This window comes from Platalea leucorodia (assembly GCF_965183815.1).
Source record: "Platalea leucorodia genome assembly, chromosome: 4".
In the NCBI taxonomy this organism is placed as follows: domain Eukaryota; kingdom Metazoa; phylum Chordata; class Aves; order Pelecaniformes; family Threskiornithidae; genus Platalea; species Platalea leucorodia.
Window position 1 is genome coordinate 123,956,472 of NC_138826.1, and position 26,741 is coordinate 123,983,212.

Here is a 26,741-nt window from a genome sequence, read left to right on the forward strand (position 1 = left end):
TATGATACAGCTATGATTTGGTCTGCACATACCACTTTAGACCAAAACTTTAAAGCTTTCAGGCATCTCCCGAAGGATGGGAGAAAAGAAGGTCTTCAGATCCCTTACTATGTGTTAGTTGGTTAGCATTTCTTCTAGTAAATGAACCGTAACATTTTTAAGCAGACAAATTATTCTCTCACAAATGGATTCGTTCTACTAGACCGAGCAAGACAGACAAATAGCGAAAACTTATTTCTGGCAATAAATAATAAGCTGCTTTGAACTATTTTTCAGACCAGAACTGCACATGAACAAGTCCACGCACAAGAGTCTCTATCCACAAAACACAGTTAATATGTAAAAAGGATGCCGTGAATCTTAACGCAAAGGTGTGTGACATATCTTCCAGATGGGAAGCATTACAAAAATGTTATTAAACACTCACATATTTTTAATATTAGGCAAATAAGACATCTTGCACACAGCTACGGTTTTAGGGCAGCAATCACAATTGAAACGCATGGCTGACCGTAGGGAGAAAAACAAAAAAAAATTCAGACAAAACCACAGAATCACAAGGGATGAGTGATGTATTTTTTTACCACCCTCCTTGCCCTACCCCCATTTCAGCATTTTAAACAGTTTCAGTATGCTAAAAAAAAAAAAAATATCTTACTTCTTCTTTAAGCTGTCTGGTTGTTTTCCTACAGACGCTATCTCAGCATTACACAGTCAATACAGCTAACAGCATTAATTGCTTTCTTTTTACTGAGATCAAGCAAGTGGTTCCCTTCACTTTCTCTTGAGCAAACAAACAAACAGAAAAAGTCCAGGTAATGAAGATATTAGAACACAGCATCTCCAGAAATAAAATCTATTTTACAACAGCAGGAAACAAATAATATAATATGCATAGACTACAGACAGCCTGTGTCAATTTTGTGTTTAAAATACTAGCCGAAGGGCTCAGAACTCTATGGGGCAGAATTCACGTGAAATAAGCCAAGCGAAAGGGATGTATTTCTGAGCAACGCACCTTTTGACCATGTTGTTCTGAACTTGCTCTGTAGCGTCTAAAATATACTGCTCCATTGTGCAATCCCAAGCCTTGAAAAAGTCAGTAAACCTCCTCTCTTGTAGTAGCTTCCTGCACCTGCCCCTACAGGTAATAAAGGATTAAAAGAATCAGAATTGCAATGTTTACGAAACTTTTTTTTCTGCTCAGCAAGAAGCTTATTTTTTATTCTTAAAATGAAAGGAGTGGCTGTATTTAAAAAAAAAAAAAAAAAAAAGGAAAGAAAAACAACATAATGAAAAGGAAGCACACACCCATATGGAAAAAAATGGCAAAAGACGAAGCATGCTTATTACAAATGCTTTGTAACCTTGTCACCAACAAAAACAAACAATTAATTAAACAGAAGGGAAACTTCAAGGTTTTCGTTCCTGCGTGTTGTCAGAATCTTACCACTGCCCGCACTTCCATCAAGGTCGCATGCTGCTCTTGTGATTGTTGTGGTAAGTTTTAATATCAAGCCTAACAGCAAACAAACTTCTAGTTAGGATTGCAATCGTAAATATTTTAAGTGTCTGTGCAATCCCACAGATGGCAACTACGAGCAGTGTTTCTGACACAGCAACTCAATTCCTGCAGTTCCTAAAGCACAGACAAAGCATGTGTAAACACTACCAGGATTTCTGCTTATGTAAGAAATGCAAATTTGGGGCTTTGACAGATCTACAACCCAACAGGCTTGTATTAAACATACCCACACATTCCTCTGCACCTTACTTCGCACAGTTACTACAGCATTTGAACATCAGCAAGAGATTTGCTCTGTTTTAATAGTAAGAAACATCTGCCTAAGCACAGCAAGTGATTTCTGGATTTGTCTCAGATAAAAAAGAATAAACACCTACTACTGTACAAGCTGGCTTGGCTACAGTTCAAAGCCTTATAGGAATTTTAGTTTGCAACAGGTGACCATGTTCAAGAGGAGAAAGATTTCACTCCTTGGTTAGGGATACTTTTAAAAGTTACCAATACCCTGACAGATTTTGCAGACATCTGTGTAACCCAGTTTTATAAACTTCTGCCTGGCGATGAAAAACGCAGCGAACACCACGGAGCTGGCAGGAGTTATTAAACATGCCCTAACGCTGGGCTGGCATCTCCTTCCCAGAATCGCTTCCAGAGCACGATGTGGGTGCAACCACCGACTGACACATCCTGCGCTAAACCCACCCATGTGCAACGCGACGGCGAGCGTGGGGTTAACGTGCTCCTCACAGCAGCCTGCTCTGTTCCAGGTCTTCATCCTGCTGTTAACCACGTGCAGACAAGGCAATGTAGTTTTCATCAAAAAGTAGGTGCAGCAAGGCAGAACTCTCACCTTACCTAGCTACTGGATGCAAAAACCTGCAAGGCCTGGTCTCTAGTAGGATTTTTCAGTACAACACCGTGTATTAGTTATTCCTTAGTAAACACACAACTTTTTGGCAACTAAGATACAGCCTGTAACTTCCTGAAGCAGTCATTCATCTCTATCTGGGCTTCAAAAGGACTTGCTCTATTACAATAAATATTGAAAATGTACTGCGCCCAACTTAATAGAAGTTAACAGGACAGTAGAGCCATTACCTTAAACAATAGCCCAACTGTACCTGCCCAGAGGGAGGTCACAGCTAGGGCTGTAACTCTCCCATAGCACGTTAAAAAGTTACGTATTAGTCACGGTGAACTATGTCCAGCCTTACAGCAGTTATAGTAAAAGATCCTAATAAAAGCCAGGTCAGTCAAGGTTTGATAATGACTTAAAATTACTTTCACATCTCATCCATTAAAATGAAAAGATCTTCAAGTTTGGGAGATGCCTTTATGCTGATGTGCTCTGCATTTGTAATTCCACTGTAATCATCATCTTTGCACCTTTTTTTTGTCAGGTAGCTCCTTCCACCTGTAGCTCTCGGGTCATTTCAGCTCTTGGGAATACCCCTACAAACTGCAATGCTCCAGACAGACTAAAAGTCTCTGTTGTGCTTCACCTACTTTCTCTGTGACTTTCTTAGAACCAAAAAACCCAGCAAACAATAATTATGGCCTTACGTATTTCTGCAGGAACACTAGCAAAATGCAACTGTCTCACCAAGGTGAAGATTACTGTTTACTGCATGCACACAGGGAAGTTTAGGCAGAGTAAATGATGTGCCACCCGAACGAGCTGGATGCAGACCAGTGGAAAGCCACAGAGGTCTCGAGGGTCTGCCTGCTCCCCTGCACACCCCACCTTCCCTCCAGCAGCGCCGGCCCTCGGTCCTCTCACGCCTCGAGGGGACAGGCTGTTACCAGTCTTTCAGGTATCATCACAGAGTCATGCTGCTCCAACTTTTTTGCTACATACCTACCCATCTACTCACCCCCTCCTACCTCCTCTCTCACTTGCCAGTCTAATTACCCGCCCACTCACATTTTCTCTTACTCAATCGGTAACCCACCCATTTACATGTTTTTCATTCATCTTCCCGTTCAGCTACACAACCTGATCCTCAAATACCTTCAATCCACTCACTAATAGTAATTTTACCTCCTGTGATATGCCCATCCTCGCCTCTCTCACCAACATCCCAACCCTGCCTTGGCTTCCCGGTGGCTTGAAGGAAGACAGCTTACCGCCCCAAGCTCCCAAGGTCCATGAGGCTCCGTGAGGTCAAGCTCTCTGTGCCACACCAATGCTAACCCACTCCTGGGATCCCTTCTGAACGAGGCAAACGCTTTCTTCTGACACAACACGGCTGGACAGTGGGGATGAGCTGCCTTTGCCAGCTTCCAGGTGCGCTGTGGCTCCGGCGGGCACCCAACGCACGCCCTCGCTCCCACCCTACAAAAAACCTTTATTTGGAGTCTTGCAACACAACCCTCTCATCCTTTGTGGTGCTCTGAAAGGAAGAACAGCGGTAATGCTTCAGAAACCAGAGGAGGTCTGGGATAAAGGTGCTGGGTCACGATCGTAGGCAGCTCCAAAGGGACTGGCTCAGGCCAGCGTGGCCATGAGCCAACGCACACCAACCGGCCTGCCTTCTCATGGGGTGACAGCAAAAACAATGCCCATTTGTCCTCTTTACGGCCACGGAGTATTTATTTTGGGGGAATATTGATCTAGCTCTTCATGGTCAAGACAAGGGAAAACTTTGGAGACAACCCTGCTTGGGCACCCGAGGCTTCTGGTAGTGAAGACCAAGCCCTGAAGAACAAACAACAAAGCCTGAATCCCGCCAAAACAAGTGAAACTATAAAAAGAAACAATAGTTATGAAGTGAAGCAGCTTTGAGAAAAAGAGAGGATAATGGAAAGCTGGAAATAAAAAAAAAAAAAAAGAAGACTCAGCACTACAACTTCCACTATTTCTGTCACTAATGGAAAACTGTAATTTTTTCATTTTCCCTGTAATGCCCTCTGCAGACTTGCCTGCACACATCGCTTTCCCGCAGTTTAAATGCCACAACAGAGTAAAAAAAAAAAAAAAAAAACCACTTAAGTTATACTGGCATAACTCCCCTATATAAAAATTTTCATTTCTGAGTAAAATTGGCATTTTTCAACATTTTCAACAATTTCTCAAGTGACATCAGAACAGACCACTCTTACACTGGAATAAAATATGCATCTGAGAAATTATACTATCAGCAGTTTGGTTTAAAACCTATCTTTAATCAGTGTAATTTTCGCAAATCCTGAAGAACTGAGCATGCAGCACTTAAGGTAAGTGATACACCTAATATTCAAGAGCACGTAATACTATTCTGCTCATATTTACAGGCTGCTAACACCACAGAGAGAAGAATTACTGAGAGATGTGAATGTAGACTTGAAGTAATATGGTGAAACAAAGAAATGGAAAAATTTAGGCCAAATATCAGGCAAAGAAAAATCTCGCCATCAAACTTTGTGGAAAAGACTCCAGAAGATCGAAGTGGAAGGCCAAGTTCTTAGAGTATCTCTAGCCATAAACCGCAGGGAAAAAAAAAAAAAAAAAATAGCAGAAAACATGTACTGGCAAGACGGCGGTCTGGATGATCTAATGCACTTTCCATCTCTAACATCTATGATTCTGTAATTCCGTAGGAGCGCTTAGCAGAGGGCTGGCAAACTTTCGTAGCAACTCAATCGTCTGATTATTGTGTGATAATCAAAATGTTCAATTAAAAGGAGGTCCTTGTCGCTGGATGCTGTAGCTATGCCACGCCACTCTCGTTCAAAGTTGTGCGTTACGTTGCCAGTAGAGAGCCTGATCTGAATGGCAGGCGTGCAGTAATTACAGAGTTGTGGGTAGCTCTCCTAAATAGGCAAAACAGACTTTAAGTAATTAAAGAGACAATCATCATCTTTCTTGCAAAATGCCTGGGGTCAGCTTTTGACAGCGGATTTGATAATACAGAGTTCAACTTCGTCAACATTTATGCATGCAAATAACTTCACTCATACATGCAAGTAAGCCTTAGCGTGGTTGGATTTATACTATACGGCATTTTTAACTATTTACTCTTGATTTGTGCGCTGAGAAAATCTTCCCTTAGGGTAAAATACCAGATTGTTTCTCAGATCGTGTGCTTTCTTCACTATTCTCAAGTTATTAGGTAAGCATAGAGAAGAAGAAAGCGCAAAAGGACATGCGGCACGAGCACACCTTTTATGTTAAAGCACGTGTATGAGAAAAACGGATTATAGCAATAAGAAGTTTAAGAATCAGGAAGATTAAGAGAAAAATGCAGAAGCAGTGAAAAACTCCAAAGCAGAATTGCGGAAACAGAAGGCCAATTTGCGACGCTGTTCGAAAAAACACCAAATTGATAAATGTCATGAGCCTATAAGGCTCTATAAATATTCTTTCTATATTATTTATTTACATTGATGACTAGAAATTTTAGTAAGGGATGGACTCCTCCTAGCCACCGTACAGTGCTATTAACCCCACTCTCAAGTACTCAGGCTCTGAACAGAAAATGGAAGTACAAAAGGGGTACATTGACTACTCAGCGTACACAGCCGGTTAAGTGAAATACAGACACCTAAAATCCAGATGCCAAAGGAAAACAGGGAAGACTAAAAATTAAGAAATTGCTTGTTTTGGAGAACAAGGTTAACTTGGCTCTTGCTTGAGCACCGTGATTAAGAGACAGGGGAGGTGCGGTGTCCTGAACAGGCTGAACTGAACTTCACGCAGGTGTCACCGAAAGGGACGGTCCCTTCCCCATCAGTACGAGCAGTCATGCAGCTATGCAATGAGTTGGATCAGTTCTGATTTTCCCAAAAGACAGAAAAGGGAGAAGAAAAATCTAGTTTTCAACCAGATGAGCAAATTGAGCTGGCTCACCTCAAGGCCACACGGTCATCAGCGATGACCGTGGAAGAAGCTAACCTCGAAACTGCACGTGAAATCTGCAGAGCAGTTTGATTCATTAAGTACACTCGGGTCACACCAAAACATCATCAGCTGCAAGACAACATGTAACAATCCCGGTAATCCAAAAACACGTCCACAGAAGACAATACCGTCACCTTCAAACAGTCACCCAATGGTAAGAGCTCACCTGGGAAGCTGGGCACCTTTCCCCCTGCAGATCCCACCTCCTACAAAGTCCTCAAACCAGCAGACTTCAAGCAGAGCTTGGGCTGCTTTCTGCCCTCCCGCTGGAGCTGGGCCAGCGCAGAGAGGAATTCAAAACTCACAAAGCCATAAAGAGAAAGCACTGGAGGGCAAGTATGACTCCATGAGAAAGATTCCCAGGAGAAGGGGTAGAGTCCTATATTCTGGTCCCTTCTCCAGGAATTGCTCATGCCTATTGCACTGAAGATTAGATAAAACGTATACACAGCTCCTTTCATACTAAAGCTTGAAAAATACACCCTATGAGCTATGTAAATACACTTAAGAGCCAGTGAGAGCTCTGCCCTAACAGGAGAACAGCATATACCTACCTGTATTCTTGGAATTATTTTTATTTTTGGTGGGCAAAAGTAAATCAAAGAGCAAAGCCGAGATCTTCACAGTTATGACTCACTTCTGCCAACCTCATGTTTTGGCAATAAAACTGCACATACACTCTCACAGGAGCCTGTAATAACAGGTCATATAGGGAATTTCAGTAGCCGCTTAGGTCCTTAAAGTTACAATTCAGGTGCCCAAACTTTGATTAGAAGTTAAAAACACCTGCTGGCTTCCATTTACTGCAGTGGTGAACGCCTGAAGTCACAGCACGGCATGGCAGCACTGCCTAGAGGCGGCCCAGTTTGCCAGCAGACATATGGGAAGCAAGCACGGGAACTGGACACCAGAGATCACAGCACACAACTCTACCCTGAAAATGCACAGATAAACGTGGCTTCTATTCGTACCTCACGCTGCTGGTACACATGCGTTTTTATTTGGCTCAATGAATACTTTTATTTAAACGTTGGTATTCCCATTCTAGTAGAAAAATGGAAGAGGAAGGGCTCCTCTTTTCCAGGTGCAATTTTGAGCTCACCATTTTGTATGCAAACTTCAGCTGCAAACTCTGCATCTGGATAGCTACAGGCCATAAAGAACTTAACTCAAAAAATTTACAAAACAAACAACAAGAAAAAGCCAACAGATTCGCTATACCTCGCCTGTGAACTTTCGCATGGGAATCCCTCAGAAATCAGCACAACGAACGTTATCAAGACACTGCGCAGACCTAAAACATCAAGCATTGTGCTGGTTTAATAGAAGATATCGTACTACACACCTATGCATCTAATTTCAGATTGTATTAGTGTTTTCCTTATATGCAATTTATGGCTTGTGTTTAAAAAGCTACCATTTATGACAAAGGGGGTTTCTTGGTTTTTTTTGTTTGCTTGCTTGGTTGGTTTTTTTTGGTTTTGTTTTTTTTTTTTTTAAATACAAAATCAAATCTTTCACTAACTAACGTACCAAGTGGTATTCTGCTTCAGAGAGAAAGTGCTGTTAAACCTGCCTCCATGTGCTTTTTTTTTTTTTGGTCAAGATAATCACCAAAAGCATGGAAAAATGTAAACTCTACACCACATATTTTAGATTCTCTCTGTCATGTTAGGTGACCTTTTAAAAACTGCAAGGAAATGAAGCTACTACAAACATACATGTAAAAAAAAAAAAATCAGGTTTCAAATATATGATTTTTTTCAATTATTGTGGGTGTGAACCATCCCCGTGCACTGCATCAATGGTAAGAGCCTGCTCCCCAAAACAGGCGATTTTCAGGAGCAGCAATTTCCCTGTCCCGCAGGTGGATACGGGACAACGAACTGAAGATCTAAGGCTCCTCCTCCAACAGGCCCTACTTGTGATTTCTGAGTAAATGAAACTGCTCCGGTGTAAGCCTGAGGAAATTTGATCCACCGCTTCAACACAGGTTTAACAGTTAACAATTTAGGGGCTATAAAAATTCGCAACTTCCTTTCTTTTTATCTGAAATGATAAGAAAACAATGGTTTTTTGTTTTTTTGTTGCCCTTTATTTTTTAAAAATAAAGTCCCTCCTGAGAACATTTCGATAAGCTTACGGTTAAAGAAATGATTTTCAGAAGATATGCGGTTAATTCACCAAAATACCTGGCAAAAATCTAACTTGGAATATCTAATTCATATAAAATTCTCCTTTATTTGTTTAATTCAAGTAAAATATTTTCCTCCGCCCTTTCCTTTTCATAGGCTTTTCACACCCACATAACAACCAAATGACTCTTCCCTGACCCTGCCTCCCACACCTTTTGGTACAACTGCTCGCTAGAAAGTCACCCCGCGCTTGAGCTCTTCTCCCAAGATCCAAAGGAAGCACTTAAGGAAAGGAAATCCAGTACGATGCTAAACCTTCCTTTTTTTTTTTTTTTTTTTTTAATAAAAAAACCCTGCTGGGTTTATTTGCAGCTCTGTAAGGACGCGTGGGGTACAACTGCCCTCTTGGTCGCTGTTTTGGAAAAGAGGGGGAAAAAATATCCGCGAGTGCATCCCTACAACAGCCGACCCGGGCAGGTTTGGGAACGCAAGGCGTCCCGGTGTCACCCACCCAGGGAACAACGGCAGCAGTGAATTTCTCGATTTGTGGCGGACGGTTAGGACACAGCACCAGCAATTCCTACAGCTGGCGCCTGGAGAGGACCTGTCACAGAGCACGATAAATTCGATAATCGCTATTCTGCTTTCCCCATCTTCTAATCATCCATGCGTTCAAAACAACGTCCTGGAAATCCAAGAGCTACAGTATCACTTATCAGCATCCTCTCTAAAAGGTGCTGGTAAAGCACTGAAGAAAAGTTAAACAACACTATCCTCACTTTATCAACAACTAAGAATAAAAAATGACTTGCCCAAGAAGCCCCCCCCTCCAAAAATCCCTCCCAAAACCAGTGGCAGAGTTGACAGCAGATTCAGGGAGCACGACTTCCAGACCTAGCTCTGCCAGCCAACGCGATTTCTTCTAGCCAACAGTATGTTAATGATTTGGGTTTTCTGAGAAACCACTAATTGATATCTTTTTCCTTGGGATTTACAGAGCCACTTAAAAATAACATCGTTTCTATTCTAGGCATATTTTAGGAAAAGTATCATTAGATTTAATTCCAGGGATGGACATCTGATTTTCATGTGAAATTCAAGAAGACTGAAGCCTTGTTCATTCAGTGAAGCGTAACAGGAAAATTACAGCGTGGCCATGACTCCAGGATGACAGGATCCCAAAGCTGGAGGGCTGGCCCATCCTCCGTGCTTAGTACCAACGTTAGCAGAGGTCTGTAGGTTAAAGGTGGGAGGGAACAGCAATTTCAAATTGTTTTTGTCGGCCTGATCGACAAAGTTTCCCCCCTTATTTACAGACTCTCAAACTGCGGCAGGCCAGCTAGCGTTTTCTGTAAAAGCTGCTCCAGTGGAAAAACGAATACCCATTGCCACATTCAGAAAGCTGTTAAAGAGCTTTCTTTCAATTACATTCAGCAAGATACCATCTTAGCACTGAAAATGAGAAGTACATAAACTTACCAATGCATTATCGGCAGAAGCATCAGAAATAAAGTTTACGTGCTATTCAGTAGTCAGCACCTCAGCTCCTTCCTGGCACAAAATAAATCCCACAGGCAGCAGGTACTAGAACCGTCTCTCCTTTGCTAGTCATACCCGTACGCTCACAGACGTCTTCTGAATCTGCCACCAACAAAAGAAACCACAATAAGACTGCTTCCCTAATGCTTCATAACTGAGTCAGTAGGTCAACAATTCCTTCAGCTTAGGAGCCAGACCAATTCCCTTAAACACCCCTTTTTTTTTTTTCTGATGGAGAAGCCAACCATCTCCTGCCAGTGGCAGCCCATCTGCTTCCAGAACAGAACCAAACCGCTCCAAACCACCACCTCGTTTTGGCGCAGACATCCGTCCTGACGCAACTCCATTTTGTCTCTCACGTCTGGGAAAAACCACGAGAAAATACTTACAATTGAAAGACAGTCAGCAAACTGCTCCTTGTGCACCTTGCACGCTGCTGCCGGCTCTCAGCCCACGTTCTCGTTTCCCATCCCCGAGAGGGAGTGGCATGAAGAAGGGCTCTTCACGTAATCCCAGACCTATCCCCAGCCTGCCTCGTTCCATGCAAGCACAGAATATCCTGCGTGTGCATTTCAGGCGCACTGCTCGAACAAAGAGAAAGCTCTGAAGCTGCTATCCCTCTTCCCGATCCATGACTCAAAACGTCTGGTTGAAAATTGGTTTCGTAATAACCCTTTAGTACCACCTACTCACATCACAGAGTGATTGCAGCAAATGCACAGGAAATCACCAACGAGTGCCAATGGAGCTACTATTCCAAGAACTAGCTCTTTCGGTTATTCCTTCATCATTTGGAAACTGAGATGCTTTTACTTTCCCTATTGCACAGGATATATTTTTTTTTAAGAGGAGCTTTTAACTATGATCCTGTAAAATACTTTGTTGATAAATCACCAGCTGAAAACTTGCCCACTGTAAAAAAAAAAAAAAAAAATTTCACAATACTCATTCCAGAAAATACAGTAAGTCCTTTCTGGAAATAACTCACTGGACAAAAATCAAGAGGGCAGAATTAATTTTCAGAGACAGTTTGCATCCTGCAGAGCACACAAAGACGGTGTAGTCAGCCACGTGCCTTTCTGACCACCAACAGCAGACCCCTGACTCACCCAACCACAAGATGAGTCGCTGTGAATGATTTCCTCTTCTTCCACGCTCCCCCGGGGTGCTCCGTGCCACCGGCATATCCTGAGCCTAATCCCGACTTTGATGGAAATTCCAAAACTCATCTCGTAAGGCTGTGGCCACCAGCTAACGATGCAGCCATCTGCCAGCTCCTGCTTTGAGTCACCTGTCAGCAATACAAAAGGAAATTACTCAGCAGCGAGCACGTGGAAGCCCACTGCTACAGTCTCTTGCGTACCCCTTACAGGAATACAAAATTCTGGAGCGCTCAAATCACCCTGAAGGAAAAGTGTTCTGTTCTGTAGCACTAACATTCAAAAAGGTGGAACTTGGTTTAAAGAAAAAAAAAAAAAAAAAAATGCCGGGACTGCAAACCGAGAGCATTTCGGCTGGGTTTTCAATGCCAGCATCGCTGAAGCTGCCATGGAAGGGGGGACAAAAAAAAAAAAAAAAGAAGACATTTCACAAACACTAGACCTTCACTGTGCGTGACAAGAAAAATAATTAAAACAACTGAGAGAACTAATCTGTGGCTGCTTAGGAAGTTAACTCTTCGAAGGAAGTGATTAAATAAGAGAACAAAAGCAAAGTGTTATGTTTATCAAACAAGTAAACTTAACACATGAGAGTGCTTACTCATGTAAGTAAAGACCGAGTACTGCCACAGCCCTCTCCGCAGGCGTAGGTTCACACATGGCTGGGATCTTATTGATTATTAAGCAGTTATTATTTCAAAGAAATAAATCTTTTAAGACATAGGAAGCACTGCTTTGCCAAAATGCCAAACACTATTAGACAGCAACAACATCCTGTGCCTCTTTACGAAATTCCCTTTATCTAACTGCTATTCAGGACAAAATTAAAAAGGATTTTCCTGAGGAGACCTGATTAACCACTACAGTATTTACAAATTCAGTCCAGCAACAGTCATTTTTTTGTTTCCTCGCAAATTACGCAGCTCACAAATTCAGCCCTCCGAAACAAGACTCCCAACTTCTCCCAAAAAAACAGCAAACAGAACAGAAGACAGTTAGTATACATGACGCTTTGAATCTTCAGGGATTTCACAAAAATTAATTCATACTAAAGATCTAATTGTCTAACCTGCTTCTGCATGCAGAAAGAGCCAGACCTGGTGCCTCTACGCTGGGGGAGGGAGGCACTTCTTGTTCCTGTTTCATACTTGACTTTTTTCCTGCGCAGGAGATGATCTAATTATTCAACGTGTCAGTATATTGCTTCACCCTTTCTCGTGTGTCTCCTTACATTAACATATTTTAACAATTCAGCTCATTAGGAAGGAGGCGAGGAACAAAACGGCAAATTGTCCTTAAAAATCAATTACAAAGACAGGAGTCTTTCCATGTTTTGTCCTGTACCTATCCGAAACTCTACAAGAGCACACAACCAGCGATGCTGAATGTAAACCAGCAACAAAGCTCCCTAAACCCAGTCCTCGCACTACTCGGATGTAAGCGTACCTGTTCCAAGATACAAGCCCGATCGGCGAGCTCTGCGAAGGCATAATTTTGGGTCCTGCCCAATTAGGAAGGAAAAGAAACTCCCAAATGACAGCCCTTTATTGTTCCCAAACGTCCTGATGCTCAGCTGCAGGCACTATCGGTGAGAGGGGGCTGACGGATCTCATGTATAATAATTGGGCATGGGTGATGAAAGCGAGGGATCAAACCACATAAGGCGGCTACCGATCGACTTGAAATGGATCTCAAAAACCCTGAAATCCAAATATAACGTCTACGGTGCCTGTATTTGCATACGTAGGATGCCAGCCGAAGTTTCCGAGCCTTTTTATCAAATGCTTTTCTTACAGCAAAGAGCCATTCAATACCCAGCCCTTTCAGCAGATAAGGATTTGAGAGATGTTCTTCTGTTTTAAACCTTGCGTGGAATTACAACAGGTTTGCTCATGAATTAGCTTGAGCGGGGTCCCCATGGCATGTATGAAAACCACCAGTTCTTGGGGAACGTTTCTTCAGCAAGTTTTGTGTATAATAGCAGGTCCTATATATAAACCTGTTTACGAGTAGTTCTAAAGAAGAGCGCTCTCTGAAGCAGCTCCTTTATTGTGATCGAACATGCTGGATTCGTTCCCAGCTAAGGCTTATATAAGGCCTTCAAGGAAGTAGAAACTTATTTTGTACGAAATCAAGCCAGTGTAGTAGTAGGTGCAACGGAATTATCCTGTTACACATTAAGTTTTACTAATAAAAGACCTGCATTGCAGTCATAAAGTCAAATGCTGCATCCCACTAGTACAAACAGTCAAATATTTCCTGCCATAAAATCAAAACCTACTCAGCCAAAAGGAAAGACGACAGGTAAAAAGCATCTGCTTTTTAAATGGTATAAAAACATCATGCTCCTTTTAAAAGAAAATTCATGTAGTAGCTGGAATGCCTCCTCTTCATCCTTTGCCTAAGTCTGATTTAACTTCGGTTAAAAAAAACCAACAGAACAACAAACATTCAAAAGACAACCATTTTCAAATGCATGATGTAAACTTTCTCAATGCCGTTTTTTATATTTTAAGCGGGTTTTTTATATTTTTAAGTATGTTGTTGGTATTTTTGTTCTTCTGAACAAACCACTCCGCTGGCAGGTACGTCCACTCTGTCTAATAAATAACAGAGCTCTCTGAACGGTGCTCCGCAGTACAGCCGTGTGAAGCTTAGTCCCGCGGCCTCTGTTAGGAGGGCGCACGCCCAGACGTGCTCGCAGGGATGGCTCACTCCAGGAACCCTCGCGAGGATGCAGCGGAGGTAAGCCCGTACCAGGTTTGGTTCCCACGGCCGCAGACACCCCGCCAGCAAGATCTATGCTTCCCAGGACCACCAGATACTGTTAAGCCACACCAAACTTTAAGTCAGGCTTTAGGGCTGAAAGCTGGGTACATTGCCAGGTCTTAGAAATCAAGCTCTTGCTGGGAATAAAACCACCAAATTGGTACACTGTAGCATCAGGCTGATCTTCCTTCAGGTGCTTTAAAACCGAAAAAAAACCAAAACAAAGCGAAACAAAAAACCCTGCCCCACTAAACAAAAATGGAAGATTGTGAATGATGTCTTATGGCGGCCTTCAGGCTGCACAGGCCGGGTCTAAGCGCCATGCAGCGCTGGTGCAGGGACCCTGCTTGGGCTAAAGACACCCATGGGCTGGGAGGACAGCGTGGCTTCCCGAGTGGGCGCAGTCAGTACGCACACACGCAGCCAGAGAGACAAAAATACCCACTTCAGTGTCTTAGGTGCCTACATCCAAACAAATACATCAGTCTCCGCCTGATTAGTACGGGCACTTTCCACAGCACTTCATCGATAATGCTTTTTCCTCCCAGCCAGGTCCCATTTTGTGCTACCACGCAAAGGCAGTTCGAGGACTAAACCAGCTGCAAACGAAACCTCCTCTTGCTTACGATTCAAATGTTATAGGACTGACCTTGTAGGTACCTCAGCCTCACCTTTCAGAAGGGTCTACAATACAACATCAAGGTTCAGCACAAAGCACGACACTAAAATTTTCCTTGGAAAATATGGTCAGAGATGCTACTCATCCTTCTGCCTGTTCCTATTGCTAAGTCTCTTACTCGGGAAGTGGGAAACTTACACTCTGCTTTCTCCTCCCATCCCCACGGCCTAGCAGTGTGCTGTAATTTTGATACTACACGTTTACGAGCTGAGTAGTGACCTCTCACCCCTCTTTCTGAATCATGCCGCTGCTCACAAAGACATGAAAGATTCAGAGTGAGAGAATGTGCAAGAGCAGCTTGACCCTTACCCTACAGAGAAAAGGACTTCTCTAGGCATTTGGAAGTCTAGGTTTTGATTTCTTAATCCTCTTTCTGCATTTTATCTAAACTGTATAAGCAGACCTCAAGTTAGGACAGCTACACTTCCAGCATTTCATTCTGGCACACTTCTTTTCTTCCCACTTAGCTTGCTGGCAATTCTTAGATGTTTAACTCTTCTTATTCCTTCTACAGGTATCTTCCGTATTATTTGAAGTTTGTAATTCCAATGCTGGCAATTGCAGGGTTTTTCCGATTTCGTCCCACAGGCTTGCACACAAACAGCGTGCACAAAGAACGTCCGGAGCTGCAGGAGCTGATAGGAACGGCTGGATTCTGACCCTGGCACGCAAAGGATGACTTGAGGGGCGTGTGAGGCAGTACGGAATTGCTCTCCTGACTTACTCTGGTAGCTGCAACAGATGGATCACATAATCCAATCCAAACAGCAAGCAAGTTTCTTGGTAATAAGAGAAAAGGACAAGATGACCTCTAGGTAAAAATCCTAGAACAGCAAGCACACATAAACATGAACCTGAGCAACTTTAGTTCTGCGCCAGAGCTTGAACTGAAGAGAACAGTAAAGACAAACACCCAAGACAGATTTAATTCAGACCGTGATTCACTGCATACACGTGCCAAATTGTGGTATAAACCTCATGCCTTTTAACACTCCTCATCGTAAGGCCTACTCTTATCTCGGTGATGAATGTAGGTTTTTAAAAAGATTTTGCATCCTTTTGCAATTTTAGTGCAGGCTTCTTTAGCAGAGAGGAAGCTGGACGTACTTCAGGTTACTAGCTGGGGTGGAACATGTCCTAGTACGCATCCACAAACGCAGCACATCTCATGACGGGGCTCTGTTGATGAATTATTGTACAGCTACAGGCAGGCACGTCATTGTCACCTCCCTCTCCCTGAAACAAAGGTGGTTTAACCTTAGATTTGTTTTGTTTGAAAAGTGCATTCAGTTCCTCAAAGGGGAGGCAATACCAGCGTAAACTCTCTTTTCTTGGTACGAAGGCACAGCCCTCTTGCCTTAGCACATACCTTATATAACAGGCTAAAAATTTCCCTGTTCCTCCTTCTGATTAACAAATCCTTGAAGAGCTCAGTTCCCCAGCACTCAGAAAACTGATAGGGTAGCAGGGGCCATAAATATTCATTTTCTGCCCCAAACAAGCGAGCATTTCAGAAATAACCAGTATTGGGAGGAGGGTGGATTTTAGGGGGGGATTTCCTTTATTTTGAGTGCTCTTAGCTTGTACCACTAGATGGCACGTTTGAAACTCTTGGCATCTCGGTAAAATCACAGCAAAGTCTTTCCTCTGCATCACACCATGTTTATCCTGCTAGCCTCACCTAGGATGGAAAAATACAGGTAAAATGATACCTCAAGAGCCAAAGAACCGAGATACGAGGACAACAAGGTGTAAAAATGTGCCCGTGAGGGAAGGCAACGTAAGTCAGGGACCTGAGAGCAGGACTGCAGGGCGTCCTGAGCTCCAGCACTTCCAACTGCGATCCAGGTATGGCCTTGGTAACCATCACTTCATGTCTTGGGAGAGCTTCTGTTGCAGAGGGAGCAGAGACAAAATGAAAATGGGAAAGGAGGGCGAGAGCTGAACTTTCGGAGGCACGATGCCGCTTCTAACTGCAAGCTGAGCAATGCTCTGCTCTCTGTAGATCCCCGAGAGCTCAACAGACACAAAAAAACATTCGCAACCTCTCCAACACATCACTGGCATGAACTGACAGAAGGAAGAGCGTTCAGGGCACAAGAGGGGAGGATTTAGCCAACCCCCAGCCTCACGTTTTGCCATTGCAAGATCTACCTTCTCCGAAAGGGTCAAGCACTTGGCGTCCCGCAGACCCAAGCGCTCCACAGCGGATAAGCAAACACGCAGCAGCCCACAACCCAGAGTCGCCTTCGCGGGCAAGTCACCTCTTGTGCTGGACACGTTTCGGAGTGCACCTAGCTGTGCCCCGGTGTACCGGCCTTGGCAGGTGTGCCAGCGTTTGGCAGCACCGCTTCCTTTAGGCTTCTTGCTTGTTCTCGCTGCCAGTTTGTTAATTTAACTCGACCCACTTTAACAGTGCATCAGCACAAGCACGTATCCGCCCCAACTAACATTCCCTCAAAAAAGAACAAGTCGGTTCAACACCAATGTAACGATCGCGGGCGCTCGGAGACGGTACTTGTCATGGCATCGCACCCCACATTCCCTGTGTGTGCAACTTCAATAGACGAGGATTAACAATTTACTATGAGAGCTTCAACACCTGACTTAGTCCTTGGGCCTGGCACTCGTGTCAATGGAAAAATAACTGTCAATTTAAACCGGAGGAAGAAAGAAATTTTGTTGATAGATCCCAAGGGCAATGGCAAAGAGTGCTTCTTGTCCGGATGGAAGAAGAAATACCATCTTCCCCCTTCCAAGGAAGAACAGCTCAGCCCCAGCACTGTGGCAAAGAAAAAAAAAGTTGTTTTCCTTCCCTTACATAGGATTTAGCTCTGTCAAGATGCCCCCAACTAAATGGCAGAGAGACACTGAACTGCCCTCACCATCATCAGCTTCACCGAAGGACCAAAACACCCTCCCGAGGCAGTACAGGAAAGCTTGCAGGAGCACCGTCCATCCTAGATAGCTCTTCGGGAATTCTGCTCTCTCTCCATCCATCAGTCTGGCACTACTTGTGTATTTACCTATTCATGTTTACATAGTATCAACCTGCCGGGTAAATATTCCTCCAAATGCACCAGAGTACATTTCTGTGTTGATGTCTCCAGACTCTGCCAACAAAGCGTCTGCAGACATCAACCCAGGGCAGTAATATCCTGCAGAAATACTCCAGCAAGGCCTCTATTTGCAATGTACAAACAACTCAAGAGAAACTAATTTCAAACACAATGATGCAATAACTTCACTTGCAATCTCTTCAGTCCCCTTGGGCCTGCACTTTGGATGCAGCTCCTGCTCCTCCAAGGCCATGCCAATGCGGAGATGCCAGCAGTTTGGGGGGACTACGGCAATTACTACAGTTTGAGCTCTGTTTTCGGAGCTATGGAAAGGAACGGCTGTAGGCTGTCCCAAAACGCAGGCTTCCACTGGATGATACTGAACCTCTTCCAAGTACGTACCTACCGTGTATTTTGACTGCTTTTAAATGAGAACCACAAGTACTCTGACAGACAGATTTGTTTCTCAGTGTAATTACAAACTCCACTGCAATATCTTATGGGGAAAAAAAAAAAAAGGCAGATATCTATAAATTAAAATCCTTGGAATTCTCTTCGAGATTTTTCTCCTAAACCAATGAAACCCCCAATGCACTGTGTCCGAACTGGAAGAGAGAAGGAGACCTGACAAGTGGGATTCACCTCGCTTCTATTCACATACCAGCAGAGTTGATGTTCGAATCCGAGTTAGTCTCAGGGAACCCCTCCATAGCCAGCGCACAGAAACCGTCGCTTGCATGACACGATTCATCCGAGTTAGTCCAGACAGGTACTTGGGATGTTCTCCCTCACAGAAGGGAAGCTGGGAACTTCACGGCCCTGTCAGATGAATAACAGTGGTATCAATTCTCAAACGCTGCTTTAAGCTACAGCAAAAAGCGACCCAGAAAATGGAAGCTTTTTGATAATGACTTGTTGTGCAAAGTTTTCTCTATCTACTTATTTAAGCGGAAAAACACGAGTGTTGCCTCTTGAAGTTTTTGTTCAAGAAGCCTCTTATTCAAATTTTGTAAACAAAATTTGGCAGCACCAGCCTAGTACGTGAGAGGTGGACGAAGAATTTGTGCCAACGTGCAAAGGGAAAGTAAGTGGTCAATTTTCACTCTTAAATAATTTGAAAGCAAACCCAGCAACATAAAGAGCAGAAAGTGGATTTCATCATGCGATATCCTTCTACTTTAATAAAAGGATGTTTATGAGGAAGGAAGAATAATCTTATGGTTAAGGGCAAGATGTTCAAAGTGCACTAACCAGCTCTGGATTGTATTTCCCACCTACGTTAACCAGTAAAAGTCTCCACCTCAGTGCCACACACGTCATGTTTACTGCCTCAGATTTACATTTCTGGAGAAGACACGGTCATGGAAGGAGATCTTCTTGGGAGGAAGATGAAATGGGCGCTGCTGAAGCGGTTCCTCTAGAGCACAGCATCAAGGGCTAAGCTCTCCTTGTACGGAAAAGCTGACTGCAAAGAGGATGGATCCCAAGGACAACTACAAGGATGCGGCTATTAATGAATAGAGATGAAACTCGTGATGCTGCTCTGGCCTCTGCAGCACTGCTTCATTTGATATATCTTATCTGGAAACTCCCCGGCCAGTCAGCCTTGTTCTCAGCATACGAAGAGTTAGCAGCAAGCGTTTCCTTAACCTCGCTGCCCTTGCTGATCTCCTCCTCGGCAGACAACCACGTGTACGTAAACAGCTTTCTGAAGAAACTGGAGAGACCAGAAAGGATCACTTCTGAGGAAGTAACGTCAACTCTTAACACTTGAGCTTGTGTCCTGGGGCTGTGGTATGGGCCTGGCTATGTGCAGCTGCAATCCGTCAGGGCTGGACCTCCGCCTGCAAGAAGAGACGATCCAATAACACAGCACTGCTCCCCACGCTAAGACGAACCTCAGAGGCATTACAATAACTTTTAACACAGCAGAGGGTTTTTAATTTCAGAGCTCTATGCCGCTGATGCAGAATCAGACCTCAAAAATGTTAAGAGTAATTCATACAGCTTTTAGTTCTCTTTTGATTATTTATCTCCCATCTACATAAACAGACCCACTCCACTCTCACCAATACTTGTAACTCAATTACTATATTACAGTAGATTAGCAGCTTCTTCTACAAAACGGGCGGTATACCATTGGCTGCCAGGAAAAGTCAACATCCTTGGTCAAAGAGCATCTAACAATTAATATACTTCATTTAGCTGCCACCAATGATGTCACCAAGAGCAAAGTACAACAACAGAACTGACAGCCAGGCGGGACGGAGCCTTTCTCAAGTATTGTTCGAGCGACAATCAAACAAACCCCTCATTGTTTATCCGCCTGTGGAAGGGGATGGCACACGAACAGCGACCTACGTGTTTCTCAACACATACTGGGAGATGCTCGGGCAAATTTATCACTGGAAGAGAAGAGCGTATCCAACAGACTGCAAGCTGAATCATGTAAATTTTGGTAAAGAGAATCCCATTAAAGCAGCAAAATTAACGTTAAGTCTATCAGATGAAAGATTCCATTTCTAAAGCCAGCGCCTGAACAAAAATTCAAGCTACTTCGGAGATACTCAGGTCATTCAATTATTTTAAAATGGCAGAGAAAGACAGTCTTATGATCCATGTATGGAAATAGGAGCCAGAAGCTCTGAATCACTCATAACAACACTTAGCAGTTATATCATCTGCAGATCTCAAAGCTACTCTGCAAAATGGATATGAATCGCTGGCACCCGACTGTGGCTCCTCTGCAGTTGGTTGGCATCACCCCGCTGCACCAGGAGGCCTGGAGAGCAGGAGGGTGCTTTCCAAACAGCAGTCAGTAATTACAGCTTTTGCCCCTGTTCATCCACCTACCTACCTGCAATTCTAATTTAGCATTTCCCATGGCTGATGCCTACGGCCATATCCAATCTCCTTCCACACAAACGCAGGAGAAAGCAAAGTTTTCGTTCAATTCTGTGACATCTCTGGCAAATCTCCTTTTTTAGAGTCAAAACTGTTTGAGAGCTGCGTTTTATTCCAATCTCCAACAGCCGCACGCACTTGGTATCCGAGAGCGATCTTTCGTGCTACTCTTGTATTTAAAAGTAACACACGGCTCAGCTGAACCCTGCTTTCACATCCCTGTGTCCCTGTGCTGTTTTTTCCTCAGTCACATTTATACTGAAGCCCTGAGATTTACTTTGCAAGAAAAGGAGGCTAATGCACTGAGAAAGTAAGTGGTGTGCTGAAATAACAAAATGACTCTCAAAGATAACAGCAGGCTCCACATCGCCAGAGTGCTGGCTTTCCACCTGATCCACTCAGTGCCACTGCACCCAGCTTGAACGTTTGTTTTGAGGTGGCAAATGATTCCTGTAAACTGCCTGTGCCCCAACACCTCTCTGCGTAATGGCAACAGCGGTTTCACAGGGCAGAAGTGGATGTCTGAAGGGATATTTGCCTTTTGATTGCAGAACACTGTGTTAACCATACTGCCTTGCGATTATCCATCGCTATTTCTGCAGCCACACGTTACAACTGCGTGGTTAGAAATATAAGCAGCTCCAGACATGGGGCAGGTACCTGCATCGCTTCAATAACGCTCCCTTTAGCCAGCCCCATTCTGGCTGTACCTATGTGCCAAATAACAAGCGTTTCGGCTGTTGTGATCAACTGTCCACAAAGGATCAGAAGTACCACATGCTGAAAGCTTAAATAAACGTAAACCCCCCTGTCCTGCAGATGAAACTCCATGATAGGATACATTTCCCTGAACTAGAGAGCTGGCAAAGAGATAAAATTAAAAGCGGGGGGTTAAGACAAAAGCCATTACCAAACCCCTGTCTATGTCTGCCAGCTGTGAAAGTCTCAGACACTAAAAGTTTACGTCTCTTCTGCACTGTTCATCCAACACCTGAGAAGGTGTTTTAATGACGCCCTGATTCACAGCCCATTTTTAGAAGCTACCACTACAATCAGTGCGAGATTAAAACCTTACATTCTCTCAGCTCCATCCTTTTACCTCTATTTGACCCCATAACTAAGAGATAGTCCAGAGTTTTAGATACCCTCTGTCTTTCCACTCCAGCGATGGGATGACGGAACAAGAAGCGAAACTCCTCTGCAGGCTGAGCCTGAGTTAGGAGGGACAAAGATTTTATTAAAATTGGAAAATGACTGAGATTGCATGGGAAAACATGGACTAAACCCATCAGGATAAATGAGATTCTATCTTGTAAATCTGGTTTTGGGAGCAAGGTCCTCATTTTTATATAAAACTTTGTATCTCATCTCCTAAAAGTTTCCTGTAACATAGAAGTTGCCTTGTAAACGTATGTGTTTGAAATACTTCCAGTAATGCAAACATCGTATTATGAAGCTACAGTAACTTCAAAGGAAGAGGCTGCTCAGGGAAAGGCCGAAAAACATTTATTGTCACCCAGACAAATTTTTATGAATTTGCTCAAGCAGAATCATTTTTAATAAAACCTTCTCCAGGCGTGCCTTCAAAGAGAAGCGAAGCTGCTTCCCCTCAACACGAAGCTGCAGAGAAAACCATTTCCCGGTCCAGCCCCGCTTGCGCCAAGGCGCTGCTCCACCAAGCAGTGCCAAGAACTGCAACTCGCAGCAAGGACCAATTTTAACAAGCACAACTTCCTCCTTTTCAAGGGGCTTATCTGAATTCTTCTTCTTCCAAATTTGCCGGATACGTCTAAGACTTGTCATATATTTCTTTCCTTCAATAAGCGTACCCACATACCTCCACTGGCCTCAGCTGATTACTCAGGAATTACTCTCTCCTGTCCTCCTTAGCTCGAGTAGTTACACAAAAAATTCAGTCTCCCGCTTCTTTCTCAAGTCCGACATTTGTGTTGCATTATTTTCATTTCAAGTGTCATTTAAATTCAGCAATAATGGTCCTCAATCTTCACCGGGAATACTCAGACTTTTTGAAGTCAGTCCACTATGTCTAAACATGGAGTCAGGAAATCAGTTTTCTAAAAGGCACATAAAATTTGGATAGTTATTTTATTGTTCTTCTTTCAGTTCATAGAGGAATTTCAAAAATAAATGTTACTAAAAATTAAGGCCCCAATGGACAACATCTTAATTTCATGTGGATTACTGACATGCCTAAAATGCTTTGCTACATAAGGACCTAACAAGAGATCTCTAATGCTTCCAGCAATTCCAGTGTGGTCCAGCTGAGTCCGGTATAAAACACATCCCTGCTGAAAGGGGGGAACTCGCGTGTCCTCCTGCCGTTCACGGTCCTGTGCCAACTCTGGCACTCAGTTTGCTCCATCCAACTGCACAAATCCTGCCCCCAGCGCAGGGTCCAAGCCCGGGTTAAGGATAAAGATGGGGCGATCCCCTTCAGAGGCAGTGTGGACTCAGGCCTCATGAAGGGGACTGCGAAGATAAAGCCTAAGCAACCAGAAAACAGAAAGGTTATGAAGGGAACAGAGAAATACAGATGTGACCAGATGAGCTACAGTCTGTCCGGAAGAGGGCAGTGACAGAAAGCAAGCTTCTCCTACAACCACCAGCCCACAGCACAACATGCAACCTTGCCTAGACAGAGTACTCCGCATCATCATCATACTGAGAGGTTAAAAAAAAGAAAAAAGGCCATTGAAAGTATGTGGAAGCATAAATTTTTCCAACAAGGTCCATTAGATACCTACTGCTGTTGAAAACAAACAGGCAGAACACACAGCAAGCTTAAAATGGTCGTTCGAATCGCAGCAGTCTCACACCATCAGGCTCCTTGAACTTCAGTGAACTGACTCTTGAGCTGTAACCAGAGTCTCAGCGAGGGGTCACAATACTGAAATAACTTAAAAGTTAGTTTAAGGCATATTTGCTAAGTGATGAAAATCAATACAGGGATGATCAGTTAAGTTCATTATTGGTGTGCCTGACCTTCCCTTTATCCTCTTTGCCTCCATCACCCAAAAACACACACCTGCTTTTGCCAAGTATTTATTACTTTTAACGGCAAGTGTGACTGAACAATTTTCATAGCATTGACTGGTGGCCTTTATTCTGCCAGGCAGTTTTTCCACTACAATGACTAAACAATCACAACTACTTTAAAAATTTTATTTCCAGCAATGTTACTACGTAAATGCCAGAGACAGCTGATCCTACTCTGAGCAGGAGGTTGGACTAAAGACCTCCCGAGGTCCCTTCCAACCTAAATTATTCTATGATCCCATGATGCAAGTATCATGCTATAAAATCCATGCAGGCTTGTTCATGTTTTTTGGGTCTCATGAATTAAAAAAAAAAAAAAAAAAAAAAATACACCTCTGCTGCCAACGGTATAGAATTGGGTGGCAGCGAAAAAGGACGTAGCAACTTTCATTTATACTGGTAATGCTTCTAAAACTTGTCTATACTTCTCTGAAATTATTTTCATCTTGGGATCTGGAAATTCCCTACGCCCCACTTGTTCCATTTCATAATACCATTTATGCTCACATGTATTTAAGCAAATTCACTCAAGCACAGTCAGTGATATCTTATTTATTTCCCCGTGAATTCCTCTTTGAAAGGAGTAAGGACATGGAGCAACCAGACGAGTACTACTCAAGAAAGGTCACCCAAAAAAGGCAGTATGTTCTTTATTTACTATACACATTTGAGTGCTTAAGTATGAGGGAAAATTTGACTATGTACTTCCTCCCGACTGCGCTGCTCTTAATAAGTCATTATACTCCCCAGAGTTGTAGTGCAGACTTTTGGTCAGCTCTAATTCTGTTTTCACCCAACTTTAATTTAGCCTCTACTTCAGCCTCCTCCAGCCCACACACTTACATGTAAACTTACATGTACAATGTACACGTTAAAGTTAACAAGTTAACTTGATGAATCTGCTTTGTGTCTCCTAAAGCTGTCAATCCTTTGAAAACTAGTCCTCCTTCACATCCTTAACTCTACATGAAAGGAGACAGATCTTAAACTCTTCGGTTAAATTTTTCCAGCTGAGCCCAGGGATTTCATTCCCGGTACTGCGAGCAGGTTGGCTATCTCGTCCAGAAATCTCCACCAGTCCTTTGCTTTGCATCAGCTGTTCTCCATGGCCAGTCAAACTCAAGGTTATGGAAGATCTCTTCCAGGTTTCAACGCGCAAGTATTCAAGAATAAAGATTCAGGACTTAGAACGCGTGCAAATGGAAGAGGAGATCGATTAGCGTTACCCTGTAGTTTTGGGGACAAAGCTACTGCACTCTGCGAGGAAGGACAGAATTTCACTCCGGAAGAAATGACAGCAAAATGCATTTTGTGTCATCTCTTTCCCTTGCAGAACCAGAGTAATCCAGATCGCTCTGCAGCCGTGACAAAGGATTTGAGAAGTATTCTGCACGAGAAACTTCCCGCTGGGTTCAGGTAGGATCTTCAGATTTAAAATCAGGCAGTAGATTCAAATTCGCCCAAACCACGGAAATCAGAAATGCATAGGTAACTAAAAGTTTATGCAAGTTTCCTGTACTAAAAACCCACTGAATACTCTTTGCATCATAAAAAAGGATTAGCAGCATATAAACAATTTATATAAGGAGACTTTAACGATTTTATTGTGATGTGCTATTTAGCATTTGCAGAGGATCCAATTATAAAACTTTTACTTAGTTTTCCATGAGTCACCCTCTGAATAACATGTTTTGATTTACCTAACAGCAAGAACTCTTGGTAGGAGACTGTTTTACTAAATGTGGTCATCCAGGCCTATCATCACATTGCTGTTGGATGCAAATTCTGCACAGAAAAAGGAAATTTTGCTCAGTGAGCATTAACCAATTGTTCAATCTCACCTAGCTTTGAAGTAGTAACACAGCGACTTAGAATTTTGGCTGCAATTAAGCTAAAGGCTTGTCTCAAAACAACCTGGCAACGTCTGGATCACAAGTGATACTGAATAATGCTTAATGCTATCACAGAAGAAAAGCCAGTCAAACTTCTGGACCATGAAGCAGGAGTAAGGAACTCTAATACAATACAGCACAGTCAACTCTCAACCACGTCTGATAACAGGAAGCTGGGGTAACCTAGTTAATGAAAAACTATCGGTAACAATACCATTCTTTGCAAAGCCAGCGCCTGGCATCTTTGGCTGGTATTATTAGCTTGGCCACGGCACTGCAGAAAGGCGCAGGTCCAGCCTGGGTCCCAGAGCAACGTGGTCATGTTCCTCTAACACAGCACTTCAGCCTCGAGGGTTTGCGCAGAGCAGTTTATGCACAGCGCTTTACAAAGCCTCCAACATCAGGGTGGTTTAGGCCAGAGCCAATATCACTGTTCTGGTATTTGGTCACAGTAAAGTCATCACCTGACAGTCTGCTTATAGACATCACAGACCTGACTACACACCAGAGTGCTCCAACAGCAGTAAACCCCTGTTGGCATCCTGGGGGCTGGGGTTATTCTTGCCATATCGGCTTCAGATCTTCATGGGAACAGCGGCGTTTGAAGCTAGGATCATCTCGGGAAGAAATAATTCTTCCGGCAAGCAAGAAATCGGCCGTTCAAAGAAGCAGGAAGGGGGGAAAAAAAAAAAAAAGAAAAAGCAGATGCCGATAGAGAAGAAAGAAGCCACTTTCATCCTCACGAGAGTAATGCGCTCCAAGGACTGCAGGTCCCGGCGCACGGTGCTACGGGAGTACAAAGTACACAACCGCACGCATGCCAGACAAACAGCAGCAAGGCCTAAAACAATCAAAGCAGTCAATGCCCATTCTCCTGAAGACACAATACAGGTAAAATTTCCACCAATTTCATTTTTTTCCACGACTAGCTCTGTTCCAAACACCAGTAACTCGTGTAACATGAGACTGCTCAGAGCAGCAGAACCCAAGCTGGTGACAAAGGTGGAATACACAACAATGTACCGATACTCTGAAGAAGTGCATACATGGGTGGAAAGTCAGTAAACAAAACAAAAATAAAATGCAGATGGTATGTAGCTAAAGCAAACTATATGGTTCACTGCATACCTAGCAGGCCAAGAA

General features: G+C 43.4%; 1 protein-coding gene across 43 annotated transcripts in view; it reads right to left on the reverse strand.

Moving 5' to 3' along the window:
• Window positions 1-26,741, reverse strand: part of LOC309589679 (uncharacterized protein) — a 124,378-nt gene that overhangs the window by 15,306 nt on the left and 82,331 nt on the right. For 24 of the 43 annotated variants that reach the window (XR_014227990.1, XR_014227992.1, XR_014227993.1 and 21 more), the window contains 7 exons: window positions 18,997-19,589; window positions 18,407-18,564; window positions 11,188-11,369; window positions 10,468-10,990; window positions 10,019-10,180; window positions 3,653-3,860; window positions 1,019-1,141 (listed from right to left, as the gene is read on the reverse strand). Coding sequence is in view for 2 of the 43 variants with exons in the window: in XM_082310121.1 (XP_082166247.1) it covers window positions 1,019-1,141; window positions 3,653-3,675 (146 nt within the window). In the remaining 41 variants the exon portion in view is untranslated. Of the gene's footprint in view, window positions 1-1,018; window positions 1,142-3,652; window positions 3,919-7,625; window positions 7,658-10,018; window positions 10,181-10,467; window positions 10,991-11,187; window positions 11,370-18,406; window positions 18,565-18,996; window positions 19,590-26,741 lie in introns of those variants that run through there. The other 19 variants (XR_014227991.1, XR_014227996.1, XR_014227999.1 and 16 more) reach the window with 14 other exon arrangements.